Source organism: Ranitomeya imitator, chromosome 6 (genome assembly GCF_032444005.1).
Source record: "Ranitomeya imitator isolate aRanImi1 chromosome 6, aRanImi1.pri, whole genome shotgun sequence".
Classification (NCBI taxonomy): domain Eukaryota; kingdom Metazoa; phylum Chordata; class Amphibia; order Anura; family Dendrobatidae; genus Ranitomeya; species Ranitomeya imitator.
In genome coordinates, this window is record NC_091287.1 from 246,374,921 (window position 1) to 246,396,390 (window position 21,470).

General features: G+C 46.3%; 1 protein-coding gene across 1 annotated transcript in view; it reads left to right on the forward strand.

The window, feature by feature from the left end:
- The window catches only part of LOC138642420 (dynein axonemal heavy chain 5-like), a 546,381-nt gene that overhangs the window by 507,363 nt on the left and 17,548 nt on the right, over nucleotides 1-21,470 (forward strand). Inside the window, exons 75-76 of the mRNA XM_069730567.1 lie at nucleotides 1,781-1,989; nucleotides 2,623-2,844. Of these exons, the coding sequence (XP_069586668.1) occupies nucleotides 1,781-1,989; nucleotides 2,623-2,844 (431 nt within the window). The remainder of the gene's footprint in view (nucleotides 1-1,780; nucleotides 1,990-2,622; nucleotides 2,845-21,470) is intronic.

A 21,470-nucleotide genomic window follows, 5' to 3' on the forward strand; every position in this document is an offset into this window, starting at 1 on the left:
CAACCATGGCTCAGCTGCTGACAGATGTACCTTTATGCAGAAAGCTTTATTTCTATGGATGATTATGAAGGTCACACTATGAAAGAGGCTTTAAAACAAATCTGCATTAGTCGAGTTCAGTCGCATTCACTTTTATCCTTTGGCACAGTTATTGTTGCCGGCTACTATCATGGTGTACGAAAATGCTCTTATTTCTGTGATCAGGGATTTTCTCACCATACTCCTTCATTTCTATATGACTGACTAGCAGAATCGCAGGCAGAAAAGCTGCAAGTGTATATTTTATAGTGATGAGCTGCCTGTCACCATGAATACTAATGGCCAGAAACCATCATTGCTGATTACCAAATAACATATCATCCTCATGCTGGTCTTTGCTCAAGCATTTTTCAGCCTGACTATTGAAAGGCAGACAATCACCTTAGAGGATGTAGAAGAAATAGCTTTCCCTATTGGTATGATTTTTGGCAAGGTGAAATTATGGAGGAATGTAGATTACCAAGACTCCAGAGCAAAAGCTATAATGTTATATTTATTCTTGTAATTTTATTAAACATAGTTTTGGGATAATATTGTAGCATACAATAAGGGCAATGATGGCAAATACATTGTTTGAATATTTTGATATATGTTTACTATGTTTACATGGGTTTAAAGAGTGGTATCCATATTTTTCCCTTCGCATTTTCACCACTCACCTGTAGAGAACAAGTTTCTAATGGTTGTAGTAGTGGTATTCCTAACTAGAAATCATTAGGAGCAATAGAAAGCTTGCAGAAGTACACGTAGACTGCCCCTTCCCACTCAGCGTGGTGGACTGGAATGAACTAGTCATGTTCCATGTGCTCCCAGATTGATATTTTCAGATTGCTAAGAGTCTCCTTCTGCTTAATTTAAGCAATCCTTAGCTATAACTCATAGTGGTCTGCTAGGATATTTGGCATTGGACAACTGCCCAAATAGTCATATCTACTCTATTTATTTTTATCAAAGTATTTCTTTGCGCAAGGCATGTATCAACACCCACAGATGATATATGATCTTCACTGGTGTGGAAAGTGACTTATGGACTTGTCCCAAATATCTTTGCCGTAACACTTGTGCCTATATATCTGACTGAATAGTATGTACCATAGTTCACTGCTGTTTCTTCTTATTTTGACACGTTTTGGAAAATTACAGTACATCCCAATGTTAGAATATTAATAAATTAATCTTCATTTAAGGGAAGAGCTTTGTACAATAGGTTTTACCTTTTAGTGTTCCAAAATGTTTTATAAAATAAGCCTGTAGATATAAGGCCAGATTCGTTAGGACTGATGTGTTGTATGCCGGTCTTATTGAAGGCACTGCTGGAGTAAAATATGCCTAATTCATTAATAGGCATGCCTCTTAATGATGTAGGCATATCTTACAATTACTGTGCACCTTTGCCAAAGTGGCGTAATTTTGGATGAATTTACCAGGCAGGCTTTGCCGCACCCATTCCATACAAGCGCTTGTTGGTGGAGGTGCCCAGGACTGGCATAAAATGCAAAGTTGCAACAATTTTGCATAACTTAAAAGTATTTTAAACCATAAAACTGGCGAAATCACATTGATCAATCAGGCTTATATTGCTCCATGGAACATGTCACGGTATTTTCCATAAAAGAACTCCCTATGGCTTTCTATTAAAATTTGACACATACAGAAGTACTGTAAGGTTCTTGTTCTCATGTTTTGATATTTTATAATTAGAGAATGTAATTAAAAATTAATTCAAAATTGTTTTTTACAGGAACTATAATTATGTCAGAAGACTTGAGAGATGCTTTAGACAATATGTATGATGCCAGGATTCCTAAACTTTGGTACAAGATTTCCTGGGATTCTGCCACCCTCGGCTTTTGGTTTACAGAACTGTTGGAAAGAAATCAACAGTTTCGAAGCTGGTTATTCGAAGGCCGTCCAAATCAATTCTGGATGACAGGGTTCTTTAATCCACAGGTAAGTTGATTCAAAGCAACTGTTAAGGGGGTTTCTGCACCTTTCTTTTACTCTACATGAGGTCCAGGTGTGTTATAAAGTAACAAATGTAATGAATGAAGAATATGGTGGTTCAGAATCCGCGCTGCCCAAGGTTCAAAGATACCATCACACATGAAGGTGAAGCATGAATCCGGTTTATTGTCAATGCATTCAAGATTTCCAGACCTCTTTATCAGGAAAAAACCACAATGATAGAATACAACTCAAAAAGTGCAGGAATAATGGAGAATGTATTAAAAAAAGGGAGGGAAGTAACGAACCGTTGCAGTCATATGATATCATGTCATTGTAGTATATAGTGAAAGAAAAGTAGATGCAGATGAGAAATTAAATAATAACATAATTATAATGATTATTATTTTATTACTTAATTTGTATTCTGCTCAGTTTTAATTTGGACTTGTTCCAGTCCAGACACAGTAGAGTAACATAGTGCTGACAAAGCTGGAAGCAAGGCTTCTTTCAAACTGTGTAGAGTGATGATTTGAAGATCATACATACTTCCAATTTTTATGCTACTGATGGCAGAAATAAATGAACCTTTTATATAGTGCATCCTCTCTTATCTAATCAAAAGCATTTTTCCACTAGGGTTTTCTGACAGCTATGAGACAGGAAACAACCCGCATGAATTTATCAAAAGGCTGGGCTTTAGACAGTGTGATTTTACATAATGATGTCACCAAAATGATGAAAGAAGATGTCAATGCACCGCCTCCAGCTGACATTGGGGGTGTATACATTTATGGATTGTTTCTTGATGGTGCTGGCTGGGACCGCAGAAACACTAAGCTGATGGAAGCTCAACCTAAGGTATGGTTCAATTTATAAATGGTGGTTTTAGAATCTTTAGTCCTGACCATTGACAAGATAAGCAGGAAAGATACATTCCGGGCCGGCGTCAGCACCCGGTGCACCCGGGCAAATGGTGGACTATACTGTATGAAAGACTATACTGTCAGAAGTAAGTGAAAACTTTGGCATTGTACTATACCTATATTACTCTGCCGGTGCCCTGAGCAGGCAGTGGGCCCACTGCCTGTTGGGGACACGTGTGCTATGTGATCCCGGTGCCATCGCTCGTGAGTTGTGCCCCCCCCTGGCCTGCTCAGGGCTCCAGTACTTGCAATGCCTACTGTACCTCTTCCGGTCATGTGTTGTGGCATCTTCCGCGTCTTCTGACTCTGATGTTTCAGGTCAGAGGGCGCGATGACGTGACTAGTGAGTGCCCTCTGCCTGAACAGTCAGAGTAGAGAGCCGGAAGACGGCGACGCTGAGGAGTCTGGAGCAGATCAGCAGCCAGCGAGAAGAGATATTTCATAACCTTTTTTAATGTCTGAAGCATTATATGGAGCCCATCATATATGGAGCGTCATATGAGGCCGATTATATACTGGAGCATCATATGGGGCCCATTATATATGGAACATTATATGGGACCTATCATATACTGGAGCATCATATGGCGCTCATTATATAATGAGCAATATATGGGGCCCATTCTGTATGGAGCATTATATGCTGACCATCGTATACTGGAGCATTACATGCGGCCCATTGTATACTGTATGGAGCGTTATATGGGCTCATTATTCTGTATGGAGCATTATATGGGGCCCATTTTTCTGTATGGAGCACTACATGGGGCCCATTATTCTGTATGAAGCAATATATGGGGCTCATTATTCTGCACGGAGCATTATATGGGACTCATTATTCTGTATGGAGCACTATGTGGTGCCCATAATACTGTATGGAGGACTATACTGTAAGAAGTAAGTGAAATCTTTGGCATTGTACTATACTTATGGCCTGCGTACCCAATCAAAAAGATAGGTACGCAGGGCAACGCAGGACGCAAGAAGTAGGCGGAGCGTAGGCGTGGTATCATGGAGGAGGAAGGGAGGAAGTACACGAGCCTTATGTCTGCTGTATCAAGTATGAAACGAGCCTTAGTCTGCTGTATCTGTGCATCATGAATTGTAGTATGTGTTAAAGAAGCCCACTGAGACTCTTTCGCTCGGGGCCCACGAAAACCTGGAGCTGGCCCTGGATACATTAGTATTCAGTTTATACTTTATATTAATGGTCTCCAATCTGTGGCTCACTCTCCAGATTTTGTAAATTTACAGTGAAGAGCAAAAGGGTAACAATGTTTTGAACTTTTGACTTTCAGGCTGTATATCTCACTATCCATTTCTGCTTTGAACTTGAGACTACCATCATTTTATAGACAATCAACTTGGATATCTCATACTTTCCATATTTTTCGGACTATAAGACACACTTTTTCCCAATAAAATTTTGGGGGAAAACTGGGGTGCGTCTTAAGCTTAGACTGTACCGTACTTACAATTAGTGAGGTGGCAGCAGGAGACGGACAATTCTTCCGGTTGTCCGACACTGTCCCATCCTGATGCGGCAGGTTCAGCATGGCTTGGTGATGCTGGGGCTCCGGCAACATTTTGTGAAAGCCCAGAGCCCCACACTTCCATTGCCTTGATGCTGTGGCAAATGGGAAATGGCCGCCGGACGGAGGCAGCGCATGCGCAGATTGAGATGTCATTGCAGAAATCTCAATCTGCGCATGCGCCATCTCTGTCTGGCGGCCATTTTCCAGGAGATTGAGATCTCGGCAACGAGATCTCGGGACCTCAGGAGACGAAATTTCGTTGCCGAGATCTCAATCTGTGCATGCACCGCCTCCATCCAGCGGCTATTTTTATGGAGGCCACACCATCAAGGCAATGGAAGTTCGGGGCTTTAGACTTTCTCAAAATGTCACCGGAGTCCCCGCACCACCGAGCACCGCCTAACCTGCAGCACCAGCCTTGAGATGGGATTTCCAGGAGACCACCGCATCGCAGCAATGGATGTGCGGGGGTTCCAAGCTTTCACAAAATGTCGCCGGAGCCGCTGCACCACCAAGCACGCCACACCAGTCTGGGTCATATTACTGCCAGATCATCAAACACCCCCCGGACTCCGCTCCACCAGCATTTTGATCCCCTGTTATGATAAGGTAATTCAGTACCACAATGGACATAGAGGTCAGAGCACATACAGTGACCTGACAATAACCCAAAAACATAGAACGAGCTCTGAGACGTGGGAACTCTGCTGACCGCAATCCCTAATCCTCTCCAACCACACTAGAGGCAGCCGTGGATTGCGCCTAACGCTCCCTATGCAACTCGGCACAGCCTGAGAAACTAGCTAGCCTGAAGATAGAAAAATAAGCCTACGTTGCCTCAGAGAAATACCCCAAAGGAAAAGGCAGCCCCCCACATATAATGACTGTGAGTTAAGATGAAAAGACAAACGTAGAGATGAAATAGATTTAGCAAAGTGAGGCCCGACTTTCTGAACAGAGCGAGGATAGGAAAGGTAACTTTGCGGTCAACACAAAACCCTACAAAAACCACGCAAAGGGGGCAAAAAGACCCTCCGTACCGAACTAACGGCACGGAGGTACACCCTCTGCGTCCCAGAGCTTCCAGCAAGCAGGAAAAAACAAATAGACAAGCTGGACAGAAAAAAACAGCAAACAAAATAGCAAAGCGGAACTTAGCTATGCAGAGCAGCAGGCCACAGGAACGATCCAGGAGGAAACAGGTCCAATACTAGAACATTGACTGGAGGCCAGGATCAAAGCACTAGGTGGAGTTAAATAGAGCAGCACCTAACGACTTCACCACATCACCTGAGGAAGGAAACTCAGAAGCCGCAGTACCACTTTCCTCCACCAACGGAAGCTCACAGGGAGAATCAGCCGAAGTACCACTTGTGACCACAGGAGGGAGCTCTGCCACAGAATTCACAACAATCCCCCCAGGGTAAGCAGAATTCAGGACTGTAAGATGGATCCCCATTTGAAGCATTAATTTTTTTCCACATTTTCCTTCTGAAAATTTAGGGTGCATCTTATGGTCCAGTGCGTCTTATAGTGTGAAAAATACAGTAAATTTGACTTGCAACTAATTAGCATATGATTAGTTATGCAGATTCTTTTCCTGGTGGTGGAAAAATATTTTTCTTCCTGAATACTACAAAATACAACCTGTTCCCTAATAGGTCAGTGTATTATTAGGTTGATTCCCAATTAAAAGGTCATTGGTTTAAATCGAGGAGCAGCCATGAAGACGATTTCCCAAGAAAAGAGAAACTGCATCATTCATCTCATCAATAGCGGTCTCTTGGCCAAGAAAATTGTCAAACTGCATCATGTGAGTGCCATGACAGTGAGAAGAATGTGAAATTAAGTCCATCCATCCATTCAGAAGCCAAAAGGTGGACATCCAGGCAAAATATTGGAGTCAACAAGTTGGCTCATGCCAAGGTCTATCACCACTGGCGCGACAAACACGGCAGGGGAGGTGGCTCATATGCTTTATAATAGTGAGATCACAGATGTTGATGTAAGCACTGTCGACACATGTTACACAAGCCTGGAATGGTGGCCTGAAAAAAGGTGAAGAAACCAGAGGCATAGCTAGGGTTTTAGCTCGGGGGGTGGGTGGGAACATCTCAGTGAGCCCCTAACCAGATAACCATGATTACAGCTACAGTGGCGCCAAGGGCTGCCACTAGAAATTTCAGGGCCCCATACTGGCAAAATTTCCGGGGCCCCCTTGAGACTCCGCCCAGGCTCCACCCCAGCCTTGCCTCCACGCTCCACCCCTCAAACTGTCCACAGTCCCACCACTCTTTCTTGGAAAAACTCCACTTCTCACCTATCACACATTAACAGTTCCCATCACCAGATCACACATATAGCCGGCAGCTTTTGTTTTGGCTAAAAGATTTTTTAAGCCACCAAAATGACAAGGTAGACACTTTTGGCCAGGCCCTACTCTACTGCAACCTATCAAATATTTGTTAAAATATGCAATACAATTTAGGTATATTTTTATTTATTTTTCAATTTTTAAAATGACCTATAATACCACATACAAGGAACAAATACCACAGCACCATGACCAGACACCATATCACCACAGTGACCTATAATACTATCTACAAGGCACAAATACACCACACCATGAACAGATGACATATTACCACCACAGTGATCGAATAATATCAAATACAAGGAACAAATACCACAACATCATGACCAGACCACATATTACCACCACATAGTGACTGAATACTACAATAGTGATCAATAATTAAAAAAAAACCACAATACTATCACCATCAGTGCCATTATACACAGGAGATCTGTACTTAGTATGCAGTGTCTGTGTACAGGTAATACAGTGATCACCAGTGACATTATACACAGGAGCTCTGTATATAGTGTATAGGTAATCCAGTGATCACTGGTGACATTATACACAGGACCTCTGTATATAGTATACAGTGTATAGTGTCAGTGTATAGGTAACACACTGACTCACCAGTGACGTCTCTAGGTGAAGTCCTTCATCTTTCATCCAGCACAGACCGCCATCACTTCATCCAGTCAGGACTCGTCTCTGCAGGAAATAACACCGTTATCCCGAGTTCCACTTGCAGAACACATTACTTAATTTTCCCAACTTCTACATTACACCACATGAAGAAGGCAACATAGTATCACTCTACACAGTAATAGGACCGCCCCCCATTTAGAACAGTATACTCAAAAAATAAAATAAATACATCACTGCAGTAATAATATCTCTTAATTAGCCCCTATGGTAATAATATTCGCCATCCTAGCCCCCGTGTGTCTCATTCCTGGCGTCAGCCATATGTTCTCCCATCCTGCCCTAATGAGTATCCATCCTGCACCATATGATCTCCCCATCCTGCCCCATCTGTCTCCCTCGTATCCATCCTGCCCCATGATCCTGCCCCATCTGTCTCCAATCCTGCCTCCAGTGTCTCCAATCATGCCCGTATCACAATTCTGCCCCGTCTCCAATCATGCCCCGTGTCTCAATTCTGCCCCATCTGTTTCCAATCCTGCCCCATCTGTCTCCAGTCATGCCCCAGTGTCTCCAGTCATGCCGCCATGTCTGTCATCCTGCCCCCTGTGTCTCCAATGATGCCCCGTTTCTCCATTCTGCCCCTGTGTCCAGCAATCTGCCCCTGTGTCCAGCAATCTGCCCCTGTGTCCAGCAATCTGCCCCTGTGTCCAGCTTTCTGCCCCTGCGCCCAGCTTTCTGCCCGTTTCCAGCTTACTGCCCGTGTCCAGCTTTCTGCCCTTGTGTCCAGCTTTCTGCCCGTGTCCAGCGTTCTGCCCCTGTGCGCAGCATTCTACCCCTGTGCCCAGCTTTCTGCCCCTGTGCCCAGCTTTCTGCCCCTGTGTCCAGCTTTCTGTCCCCCCTGTGTCCAGCTTTCTGCCCCCTGTGTCCAGCTTTCTGCCCCCCCCTGTGTCCAGCTTTCTGCCCCCCCCTGTGTCCAGCTTTCTGCCCCCCTGTGTCCAGCTTTCTGCCCCCCCCTGTGTCCAGCTTTCTGCCCCCCCTGTATCCAGCTTTCTGCCCCCCCTGTGTCCAGCTTTCTGCCAACCGTGTCCAGCTTTCTGCCCCCCGTGTCCAGCTTTCTGCCCCCCCCCCGTGTCCAGCAATCTGCCCCTGTGTCCAGCAATCTGCCCCTGTGTCCAGCAATCTGCCCCTGTGTCCAGCTTTCTACCCCTGTGTCCAGCTTTCTACCCCTGTGTCCAGCTTTCGTCCCCTGTGCCCAGCTTTCTGCCTCTGTGCCCAGCGTTCTGCCCCTGTGTGCAGCATTCTGCCCGTGTCCAGCGTTCTGCCCCTGTCCAGTGTTCTGCCCCTGTGCGCAGCATTCTGCCCCTGTGCCCAGCTTTCTGCCCCTGTGTCCAGCTTTCTGCCCCAGTGTCCAGCTTTCTGCCCCCCGTGTCCAGCTTTTGTGCCCCCCGTGTCCAGCTTTCTGCCCCCCCGTGTCCAGCTTTCTGCCCCCCCTGTGTCCAGCTTTCTGCCCCCTCCTGTGTCCAGCTTTCCGCCCCCCCTGTGTCCAGCTTTCTGCCCCCCCCTGTGTCCAGCTTTCTGCCCCCCCCTGTGTCCATCTTTCTGCCCTTCCTGTGTCCAGCTTTCCTGCCCTGGGCCCCCCTGGATCGCTGCTCTCAATAAAAAAAAATAAAAAAAAGTTCTGCTTACCTGCCGCGCTCCTGCTCTCTCCACGCAGCTGAAGCGTGCACGCTGCGGCTGACGTCAGCTGCCAGCCTCAGATTGGCTGGCGGCTGTTAACTATTGATGTGCGGGCGCGCGGGCCCGCATGTCAATAGCGTTAAACAGCTGCAGTGCCGGCCGCCGCTAAGGGCCCGGTTCAGCCTGCGGCTGCCGGTAGGGGCCCGGTGAGCAGATAAGACGGGGCCCGATGCGGGCCCTCTCTGCTCATCGGGCCCCATATGCCAGTCACAGCTATAATGCTCTGATGGTGGCCCTGGTGGCGCCCCCTAATTATTGGCATAGATGTACCTCAGCAGGTGATCACGCTGTTATTGAAAATAAATCTATATACAAAAGCGAGCACCGATCTAACCACCATATGGTGGCCATGTAAGATTACAGTATAGTTACATATCGTGACTTACCGCTAATGTTCTTTCTTATGAAATCGTTCATTTTTGCAGTCGTTTCCATCTGGCCCAGACCGTCATGACAACTTCTCCAGCCAGGACTCATCTGCAGATAATACAACACAGACACATCAGACTTCTCACATTTCCAGCCCCATCTCTTATCTATTCCCAACCTGCACAAACTCCTCATCCTGCTGATACCCCAATACGGAGCCGCTGCTGTATGTGTCCCTATTACTGCACCTACCGCATGGTACAATTACAGCTCCACTTACCGCCCCACATAGTAATAATGCCACCACTGTGCTCCTTACTTAATAATAATGACTCCTTTGTGCTCTCTAGATGGTAAAATTGCCCCCTAGTCAATATTAATGCCCTGTGCTAGTGCCCTCCGCATTTTGTCCCTAGAAAGTAATAATGCCCCATATGCAACTTTGATGGTCAGGTCACAATACTCTGAGTCCCAATAACAATAATGCTTAAGTGCCCACTTAACAATTAATAATGTCTCCTAAGTTCCTTCATATACAGTTCCACTATACACAGTATGGTGGACCCACAGCTTCTCTGTACACAGTATCATGCCCCCAACTCTCCCCTATACACAGTATGATGATCCCACAACTTCTCTATACACCGTATGATGTCTGCACTGCTCCCTTGTGCACAGTATGATGAGCCCACAGCTCCTCTCTACACAGTATGATAGGCCCACAACTCACTCCCCTATACACAGTATGATGAGCTGACAGCTCCCCTATACATAGTATGAGGCGCTCACAGCTCCCCTCTACACAGTATGATAGGCCTACAGTTACCTTCCCTATAGTATGATGATCCCACAGCTCCCCTATACACAGTATGATGATCCCACAGCTCCCCTATACATTATTTGATGTCCCCAATGCTCCCCTATACACAGTATGATGAGCCCACAGCTCCCCTATACACAGTATTGTGGGCCTAAAGCTCACCTCTACACAGTATGATGATCCCACAGCTCCCCTATACACCATATACAGTGGGGCAAAAAAGTATTTAGTCAGTCAGCAATAGTGCAAGTTCCACCACTTAAAAAGATGAGAGGCGTCTGTAATTTACATCATAGGTAGCCCTCAACTATGGGAGACAAACTGAGAAAAAAAAATCCAGAAAATCCCATTGTCTGTTTTTTTAACATTTTATTTGCATATTATGGTGGAAAACAAGTATTTGGTCAGAAACAAACAATCAAGATTTCTGGCTCTCACAGACCTGTAACTTCTTCTTTAAGAGTCTCCTCTTTCCTCCACTCATTACCTGTAGTAATGGCACCTGTTTAAACTTGTTATCAGTATAAAAAGACACCTGTGCACACCCTCAAACAGTCTGACTCCAAACTCCACTATGGTGAAGACCAAAGAGCTGTCAAAGGACACCAGAAACAAAATTGTAGCCCTGCACCAGGCTGGGAAGACTGAATCTGCAATAGCCAACCAGCTTGGAGTGAAGAAATCAACAGTGGGAGCAATAATTAGAAAATGGAAGACATACAAGACCACTGATAATCTCCCTCGATCTGGGGCTCCACGCAAAATCCCACCCCGTGGGGTCAGAATGATCACAAGAACGGTGAGCAAAAATCCCAGAACCACGTGGGGGGACCTAGTGAATGAACTGCAGAGAGCTGGGACCAATGTAACAAGGCCTACCATAAGTAACACACTACGCCACCATGGACTCAGATCCTGCAGTGCCAGACGTGTCCCACTGCTTAAGCCAGTACATGTCCGGGCCCGTCTGAAGTTTGCTAGAGAGCATTTGGATGATCCAGAGGAGTTTTGGGAGAATGTCCTATGGTCTGATGAAACCAAACTGGAACTGTTTGGTAGAAACACAACTTGTCGTGTTTGGAGGAAAAAGAATACTGAGTTGCATCCATCAAACACCATACCTACTGTAAAGCATGGTGGTGGAAACATCATGCTTTGGGGCTGTTTCTCTGCAAAGGGGTCAGGACGACTGATCCGGGTACATGAAAGAATGAATGGGGCCATGTATCGTGAGATTTTGAGTGCAAACCTCCTTCCATCAGCAAGGGCATTGAAGATGAAACGTGGCTGGGTCTTTCAACATGACAATGATCCAAAGCACACCGCCAGGGCAACGAAGGAGTGGCTTCGTAAGAAGCATTTCAAGGTCCTGGAGTGGCCTAGCCAGTCTCCAGATCTCAACCCTATAGAAAACCTTTGGAGGGAGTTGAAAGTCCGTGTTGCCAAGCGAAAAGCCAAAAACATCACTGCTCTAGAGGAGATCTGCATGGAGGAATGGGCCAACATACCAACAACAGTGTGTGGCAACCTTGTGAAGACTTACAGAAAACGTTTGACCTCGGTCATTGCCAACAAAGGATATATTACAAAGTATTGAGATGAAATTTTGTTTCTGACCAAATACTTATTTTCCACCATAATATGCAAATAAAATGTTAAAAAAACAGACAATGTGATTTTCTGGATTTTTTTTACTCAGTTTGTCTCCCATAGTTGAGGTCTACCTATGATGTAAATTACAGACGCCTCTCATCTTTTTAAGTGGTGGAACTTGCACTATTGCTGACTGACTAAATACTTTTTTGCCCCACTGTAATGTTCCCCTGCTCCCCTATACACCATATGATGTTCCCCTGCTCCCCTATATACAGTATAATGAGCTAACAGCTCCCCTCTACACAGTATAATGCTGACAGAGCTCCACTATAGAAAGTATAATGCCCCACAGATCTCTATATACAGTATAATGAGCCAACAGTTCCCCTATGCACATTATAATACCTTCACAGTTCCCCTATACACAGTATGATGGGCTTACAGCTCCATTATACACAGTATGATGGGCCTACAGTTCCCGTACATACCCAGTTCCCCTATACATAGAATGATGTTCCCACAGCTCCTCCAAAACACAGTATAATTGTTAATAGTGTTGTAACACAGTGCGTCGCCCGCACTGAGAGCCCCTCTGACGAGAGGAAATTAACTTTATTCCTCCCAGCAGCCTCACTCTTTCTCATGGTGGCGCTGGCATGGTTTCAGTCACCGCTCTGTGTATAGAGAGCGGCAGCTGTAACCGTGCCCCAGCACTGACTAACAGCCGGCGCAGCAGCCTCTACCAGCCAGTAGTTGCGCTACTGGTGCCCTATAAACAATAATGCTTCTTAAGTCACCACCACTTAACATTTAATAATGCCCCCTAAGTCCCCCCATGTACAGTAACAGTGGCCTCAGTATCACAGATTCGAGCAGGCGGCCACGTGATGACTCTTTCGGCTTCTCTCAATTCCCTTCTATTGAGAGAAACTAAATCTTTCTAGTCGACACATGCACATAGCAAAACTGTGGTCGCATGACCGCCTGATAACGCCAGTGATATTGGGGACTCATGACAGCAGGCGCTCCCAGTCATGATTTGGCAGTTTGCAGTCACATAAAGTGCAGACATTTATTCCAAGCCTTTATAAATGTTATATAATAAATTACTTATTATGAAGTTATTAAAACACCACTCCACCCTGGAGTGGTGTTTTAAGCGCAAGTCCCCTGCCCCCAGTCATATACTCATCCTTCGGCGTATTTACCATTTTTGGCACCGCTGCAGTCCCATGGCTCCATCTTGTGAACACAGCTTCTGACTGGCCAGAAGTTAGAAGCTATGTCACAAGCTCTCAATGCAAGTCTATAAGAGCCAAAACAAGGCCAGGACAAGGCTCTCATACACTTACATTGAAAATGTCGGAAGGTTGAGTATATGACAGGGGGCAGGGAACTTGTATTCTAAGCACCACTGATGCAGTGAAATAAAAAAACTGCTGAAGTGGTGCTTTAAATGTGATGCAGCTCATGGTTACTGTTATTGTTATACTAATACTGGGAAAAGAGCCAGGTGGTAAGTATTAAAAGCCCCCAACCACCCCATATCCAGCCTCCCCAGACTGCAACTATTACTTCAGCCCTCACAATACCCCCATGGTCTCACATTCACCCCAAGTTCCCTGCCCCTCCTACCCCACTTCAGCCCCACAATACCCCATAGTCTTCCATTCACCCCCAGTGCCCTGCCCCTTCTCCCCCACTTCAGCCATTACAATACCCCCTTGGTCTCACATTCACCCCCAGTGCCCTGTCCCTCCTTCCCCACTTCAGCCCCCAACAATACCCCCATGGTCTCACATTCACCCCAAGTGCCCTGTCCCTCCTTCCCAACTTCAGCCCCCCACAATACCCCCATGGTCTCACATTCACCCCAAGTGCCCTGTACCTCCTCCCCCATTTCAACCCTCACAATACCCCATGGTCCCACATTCACCCCAAGAGCCCTGCCCCTCCTCCCCCACTTCAGCCCCCACAATACCCCCATGGTCTCACATTCATCCCCCAGTGCCCTGCCCCTCCTCCCCACTTCAGCCCCCACAATACCCACATCCTCTCACATTCACCTCCCCATTGCCCTGTCCCCCTCTCCCACTTTAGCCCCAATACCCTATCGTCTCACATTCACCCCCCAGTGCCCCGTCCCCCTCTCATACTTCAGCGCCCACAATAGCCCCATCCTCTCATATTCACCCCGCAGTGACATACATGAATTTAGTAAATCTAATAAATTCCATCCCCACTTACCGATGAAGATTGCAGGCAGTGAGGCAGGACCAGGAAGTGTCTGAGTGAAATGCAATGTGGGCACTAGAACCCAGCATGCCTGAGACAATCTGAGCATGCACAGAGTGAAAAATAAAAATTGCAGCCTGGGAGAAGCTCCATCATCAGGTCAGACAGCACCATGCACTGCAGGAGTGAGACTCTGCAACTGGCTACTAGGGTTGAGCGAAACGGGTCGTTCATTTTCAAAAGTCGCCGACTTTTGGCAAAGTCGGGTTTCATGAAACCCGATCCAACCCCTGTGCGTTGTCGGCCATGCGGTACGCGACTTTCGCGCCAAAGTCACGTTTCAATGACGCGAAAAGCGCCATTTCTCAGCCAATGAAGGTAAACGCAGAGTGTGGGCAGCGTGATGACATAGGTCCTGGTCCCCACCATCTTAGAGAAGGGCATTGCAGTGATTGGCTTGCTGTCTGCGGCGTCACAGGGGCTATAAAGGGGCGTTCCCGCTGACCGCCATCTTACTGCTGCTGATCTGAGCTTAGGGAGAGGTTGCTGCCGCTTCGTCAGAAGCAGGGATAGCGTTAGGCAGGGTCCATTAACCACCAAACCGCTTGTGCTGTAGCGATTTCCACTGTCCAACACCACCTTCGGTGTGCAGGGACAGTGGAAGCTACATTTTTTTTTTCCTCAGCGCTGTAGCTCATTGGGCTGCCCTAGAAGGCTCCCTGATAGCTGCATTGCTGTGTGTACGCCGCTGTGCAAACCAACTGCTTTTTCCAAAGCACAAATCCTCTTGTTCCTTCCTTTCTGCACAGCTATCTTGTTTGTTTGTCCACACTTTTTATTTAATTTGTGCATCAGTCCACTCCTTATTGCTGCCTGCCATACCTGGCTGAGATTACTGCAGGGAGATAGTAATTGAAGGACAGTTCCTTTTTTTTTTTTTTTTGTGGGAAATTAAGATTGGCATTTCTGCTAGAGTGCCATCCCTGTCTGTGCCATCTCTCACTCAGTGGGCCATAGAAAGCCTATTTATTTTTTTGCTTGATTTGGGTTCTAAAATCTACCTGAAAAAATCACTACATCAATCAGTGGGAGAAAAATATTGGCCTCAGGGCTTGTGTGCCACTCCTGACTCCTGTGTGCATCATCACTCACTCAGTGGGCCATAGAAAGCCTATTTTTTTTTTGCTTTATTTGGGTTCTAAATTCTACCTGAAAAAATCAATAAATCAATCAGTGGGAGATTAATATTGGCCTTTGGGCTTGTGTGCCAGTCCTAAGCGTGCCATCTCTCTCTCTCAGATAGTGGGCCATAGAAAGCCTATTTATTGTTTTTATTGGGTTTATAAATTTTCCCTGAAAAAAAAAGGGAGATTAATATTGGCCTTTGGGCTTGTGTGACAGTCATAAGAGTGCCATCTCTCTCTCTCAGATAGTGGGCCATAGAAAGCCTATTTATTATTTATTTTATTGGGTTTATAAATTTTCCCTGAAAAAAAAAAAAAAGTGGGAGATTAATATTGGCCTCTGGGCTTGTGTGCCAGTCCTGAGCGTGCCATCTCTCTCACAAATAGTGGGCCATAGAAAGCCTATTTATTTTTTTGGTTGATTTGGGTTCTAAATTCTACCTGAAAAAATCAATAAATCAATCAGTGGGAGATAAATATTGGCCTCTGGGCTTGTGTGCCACTCCTGACTCCTGTGTGCGTCATCTCTCACTCAGTGGGAAATAGAAAGCCTATTTTTTGTTTTATTTGTTTTCTAAATTCTCCCTGAAAAAATCATTTTATTTTATTTGGTTTCTAAATTCTCCCTGAAAAAATCATTTTATTTTATTTGGTTTCTAAATTCTTCCAGAAAAAATCATTTTTTTTTATTGTTTTTTTTTTCTAAAGTCTCCCTGAAAAAAAAAAAAAAATCAAATCAGTGGGAGATTAATATTGCCCTTTCTGCTTGTGTGCCAGTCTTGACTCCTGGGTGTGCCATCTCTCTCTTTCTCTCCAATTGTGGGCCATAGAAAGCCTATTATTTTTTTTGCTTGATTTGGGTTCCAAAATCTACCTGAAAAAAATCACTAAATCAATCAATGGGAGAACAATATTGGCCTCTGGGCTTGTGTGCCACTCCTGACTCCTGTGTGCGTCATCTCTCACTCAGTGGGCCATAGAAAGCCTATTTTTTGTTTTATTTGTTTTCTAAATTCTCCCTGAAAAAATCATTTTATTTTATTTGGTTTCTAAATTCTTCCAGAAAAAATCATTTTTTTTTATTGTTTTTTTTTTCTAAAGTCTCCCTGAAAAAAAAAAAAAAATCAAATCAGTGGGAGATTAATATTGCCCTTTCTGCTTGTGTGCCAGTCTTGACTCCTGGGTGTGCCATCTCTCTCTTTCTCTCCAATTGTGGGCCATAGAAAGCCTATTATTTTTTTTGCTTGATTTGGGTTCCAAAATCTACCTGAAAAAATCACTAAATCAATCAATGGGAGAACAATATTGGCCTCTGGGCTTGTGTGCCACTCCTGACTCCTGTGTGCGTCATCTCTCACTCAGTGGGCCATAGAAAGCCTATTTTTTGTTTTATTTGTTTTCTAAATTCTCCCTGAAAAAATCGTTTTATTTTATTTGGTTTCTAAATTCTTCCTGAAAAAATCATTTTATTCTATTATTTTTTTTTCTAAAGTCTCCCTGAAAAAAACAAAAACAAATCAGTGGGAGATTAATATTTACATTTGTGCTTCAGTGACAGTCCTGCGTGTGTGGCATCTCTCTCATTTGTTGCCACCAAAAACAGAGTGTGTAACATTGTGCCTGATTTTCCTTGCGGTCTCACCCACCTGTAAAGGGGTAGCTAAATCATACTGAAGTTATAGCTCACCGTGTAAGTTGTGTGACAGCAACAAATACCGTTAGTTTGGTTACGTTTTTAAAACAATGAGGAAGTCTGGTGAAAGAGGTCGTGGCCGGGGGCGTTCATTGTCAGCTGGTAATGAGGGTAGTGGTAGTGGTGGAGCATCAGGTGGTCATGGGAAAAAAAATATTGCACCTAAGTCTGGAGCTGTGGAGCCAGGTTCGTCGTCTGGCTACACAAGGCCTCGAACGCTCCCTTTTCTGGGAGTAGGAAAACCGCTTTTAAAGCCGGAGCAGCAAGAGCAAGTTTTGGCTTACCTTGCTGACTCAGCCTCTAGCTCTTTTGCCTCCTCTCGTGAAACTGGTAAATGTCAAAGCAGCGCGTCGTTAGTGGATGTTCACGGTCAGGGACAAGTCGCTTCCTTGTCCTCTTCAGCAAAAACAACAACAGAGAAGAATGCAGCAGGCGACACAACGGGTTACTCCATGGAGCTCTTTACACATACCGTCCCTGGCTTAGAAAGTGAAGCTGTTAACAGTCCATGCCCATTACAAGTTGAATCTGACATGGAGTACACTGATGCACAGCCACAGCCAGACTACTATGCTGGTCCTTTGACTCAGACCACAACATTGCCCTCGCAGGGTAATGATCAAGAATCAGACCCTGATGAGACTATGTTGCCCCATCACGAACGCTATACCACCGACCGACACGGTGACACAGATGAAGTTGCACACGAGCTACAAGAAGAGGTAATAGATGACCCAGTTGTTGACCCCGATTGGCAGCCATTGGGGGAACAGGGTGCAGGCGGCAGCAGTTCTGAAGCGGAGGAGGAGGGGCCGCAGCAGGCATCAACATCGCAACAGGTTCCATCTGCCGGGCCCGTATCTTGCCCAAAACGCGTGGCAAAGCCAAAACCTGTTGGAGGACAGCGTGGCCATCCGGTTAAAGCTCAGTCTGCAATGCCTGAAAAGGTATCCGATGCTAGAAAGAGTGCAGTCTGGCATTTTTTTAAACAACATCCAATTGATCAGCGCAAAGTCATCTGTCAAAAATGTTCAACTACCTTAAGCAGAGGGCATAATCTGAAAAGTCTCAATACAAGTTGCATGCATAGACATTTAACCACCATGCGTTTGCAAGCTTGGACTAACTACCAAACGTCCCTTAAGGTTGTAGCACCCTCGGCCAATGAAGCTAGTCATCAACGCAACATCCCTTCCGGCAGTGTAGGGCCACCATTTTCTGCACCACCTGCCGTATCTGTGCAGGTTTCTTTGCCAGGCCAAAGCAGTCAGGGTCAGGGAATCACCAGTTTCGTAGTAGGAAACACTGCATCTAGGGCACCGGCGGCAACAATACCATCTCCCACCGTCTCTCAGTCTGCCATGTCCACCGGCACACCCGCTAGTTCCACGATCTCCAGCTCTCCAGTCCAGCTCACCCTACATGAGACTATGGTTAGAAAAAGGAAGTACTTAGCCTCGCATCTGCGTACACAGGGTTTGAACGCCCACATAGCTAGACTAATCTCGTTAGAGATGATGCCCTACCGGTTAGTTGAAAGCGAAGCTTTCAAAGCCCTGATGGACTACGCTGTACCACGCTACGAGCTACCCAGTCGACACTTTTTTTCCAGAAAAGCCATCCCAGCCCTCCACCAGCATGTTAAAGAGCGCATCGTCCATGCACTCAGGCAATCTGTGAGCACAAAGGTGCACCTGACAACAGATGCATGGACCAGTAGGCATGGCCAGGGACGTTACGTGTCCATCACGGCACACTGGGTGAATGTTGTGGATGCAGGGTCCACAGGGGACAGCAAGTTTGGGACAGTTCTGCCTAGCCCAAGGTCTAGGAAACAGTTGGCTGTAGCCGTTCGCACCCCCTCCTCCTCCTCCTCGTCCTCCTGCAGAAGCGAGAGCTCGTCCACAGACCGCAGTCGCACAACCACTCCATCCGCAGCTGCCACTGTTGCACACCAGGTCTCCCATTATGGGGCAGCTACTGGCAAACGTCAGCAGGCTGTATTGGCTATGAAGTGTTTGGGCGACAACAGACACACCGCGGAAGTTCTGTCCGAGTTCTTGCAGAAAGAAACGCAGTCGTGGCTGGGCACTGTAGATCTTGAGGCAGGCAAGGTAGTGAGTGATAACGGAAGGAATTTCATGGCTGCCATCTCCCTTTCCCAACTGAAACACATTCCTTGCCTGGCTCACACCTTAAACCTGGTGGTGCAGTGCTTCCTGAAAAGTTATCCGGGGTTATCCGACCTGCTCCTCAAAGTGCGTGGACTTTGCTCACATATCCGCCGTTCGCCCATACACTCCAGCCGTATGCAGACCTATCAGCGTTCTTTGAACCTTCCCCAGCATCGCCTAATCATAGACGTTGCAACAAGGTGGAACTCAACACTGCACATGCTTCAGAGACTGTGCGAACAGAGGCGGGCTGTTATGTTTTTGTGGGAGGATACACATACACGGGCAGGCAGTAGGATGGCAGACATGGAGTTGTCAGGTGTGCAGTGGTCGGAGATTCAAGACATGTGTCAAGTCCTTCAGTGTTTTGAGGAATGCACACGGCTGGTTAGTGCAGACAACGCCATAATAAGCATGAGCATCCCCCTAATGCGTCTGCTGATGCAAAGTTTGACGCACATAAAGGATCAGGCGTCTGCAGCTGAGGAAGAGGAAAGCCTTGATGACAGTCAGCCATTGTCTGGCCAGGGCAGTGTACAGGACGAGGTAGCGGGCGAAGAGGAGGATGATGGGGATGATTATATTTTTAATGAGGAAGCTTTTCCGGGGCCACTGGAAATTGTTGGCGCGGCAAGGCCGGGTTCTGGTTTTTTGAGGGACACAAGTGACGTGGATTTGCCTGAAACTGCCCCTCAACCAAGCACAACCGCAGATTTGAGAACAGGAACTTTGGCCCACATGGCGGATTATGCCTTACGTATCCTCAAAAGGGACACACGCATTACTAAAATGATGAACGATGACGATTACTGGTTGGCCTGCCTCCTTGATCCTCGCTATAAAGGCAAATTGCAAAATATAATGCCACATGAGAACTTGGAACTAATATTAGCAACCAAACAATCAACTCTTGTTGACCGTTTGCTTCTGGCATTCCCTGCACACAGCGCCCGTGATCGTTCTCACACGAGCTGCAGGGGCCAGCAGACCAGAGGTGTTAGAGGGGCAGAAATCAGAAGTGGCGTTGGTCAGAGGGGTTTTCTGACCAGGTTGTGGAGTGATTTTGCTATGACCGCAGACAGGACAGGTACTGCAGCATCAATTCAAAGTGACAGGAGACAACATTTGTCCAGTATGGTTACAAACTATTTTTCATCCCTTATCGACGTTCTCCCTCAACCGTCATTCCCATTTGATTACTGGGCATCCAAATTAGACACCTGGCCAGAATTGGCAGAATATGCATTGCAGGAGCTTGCTTGCCCGGCAGCTAGTGTCCTATCAGAAAGAGTATTCAGTGCTGCAGGTTCAATACTAACAGAAAAAAGGACTCGTCTGGCTACCCAAAATGTAGATGATCTAACCTTCATTAAAATGAACCACAACTGGATTTCGAAATCTTTTGCCCCACCTTGCCCGGCTGACACCTAGCTTTCCTATGAAAAGGTCTTGCCTGTGGACTATTCTGAATGACTTTTCCAATCTCGTAATTTTCTGCACCTGATTGTCCAGCATACGACATGTTTACACCTCACTAAATGGCCAAACTCCCCACACGGGGCCGTGGTATCGCCACTTGGCGCCAGCACCCGTGAGAGTGCTGTTTGTCTAAAGAGGTGGGTGTGCCCGCTTTTGGTCGACGGCACTGCCACTGGGTCCCTCATAGTACAATAAAGTGTCTCTGGCGGTGGTGGTGCGCACCCAACATCAGACACACCGTTGTAATATGAGGGGCCCTGGGCCTGTACCGCCGGCCACAAGACAGTTCCCCCCCCCAGCTCAAACAGTGCTCTACCACTTGCAAAATTATCTCTCACAGCTCCACCAATGTTTAGTCTATGCGCTGACATCCTTCAATGCCTGGCACTGACAATACCATTGTAATGACAATTTTGTTATGTTAGGCCTTCGAAGCCTGTCTGCGGTCCCTCCTTCCACTAGGCCTCCACTGACCATTGTACTGCTGCCCGTGTACCCCTGGAACCAATTTTAAATTGCCAACAGCCCTATTTTTTTATGTTAGGCCTTCGAAGCCTGTCTGCGGTCCCTCCTTCCACTAGGCCTCCACTGAACACACCACTGCTGCCCGTGTACCCACGGAACCAGTTTAAAATTGCCTACAGCCATCTGTTATTATGTTAGGCCTTCGATGCCTGTCTGCGGTCCCTCCTTCCACTAGGCCTCCACTGACCATTGTACTGCTGCCCTTGTACC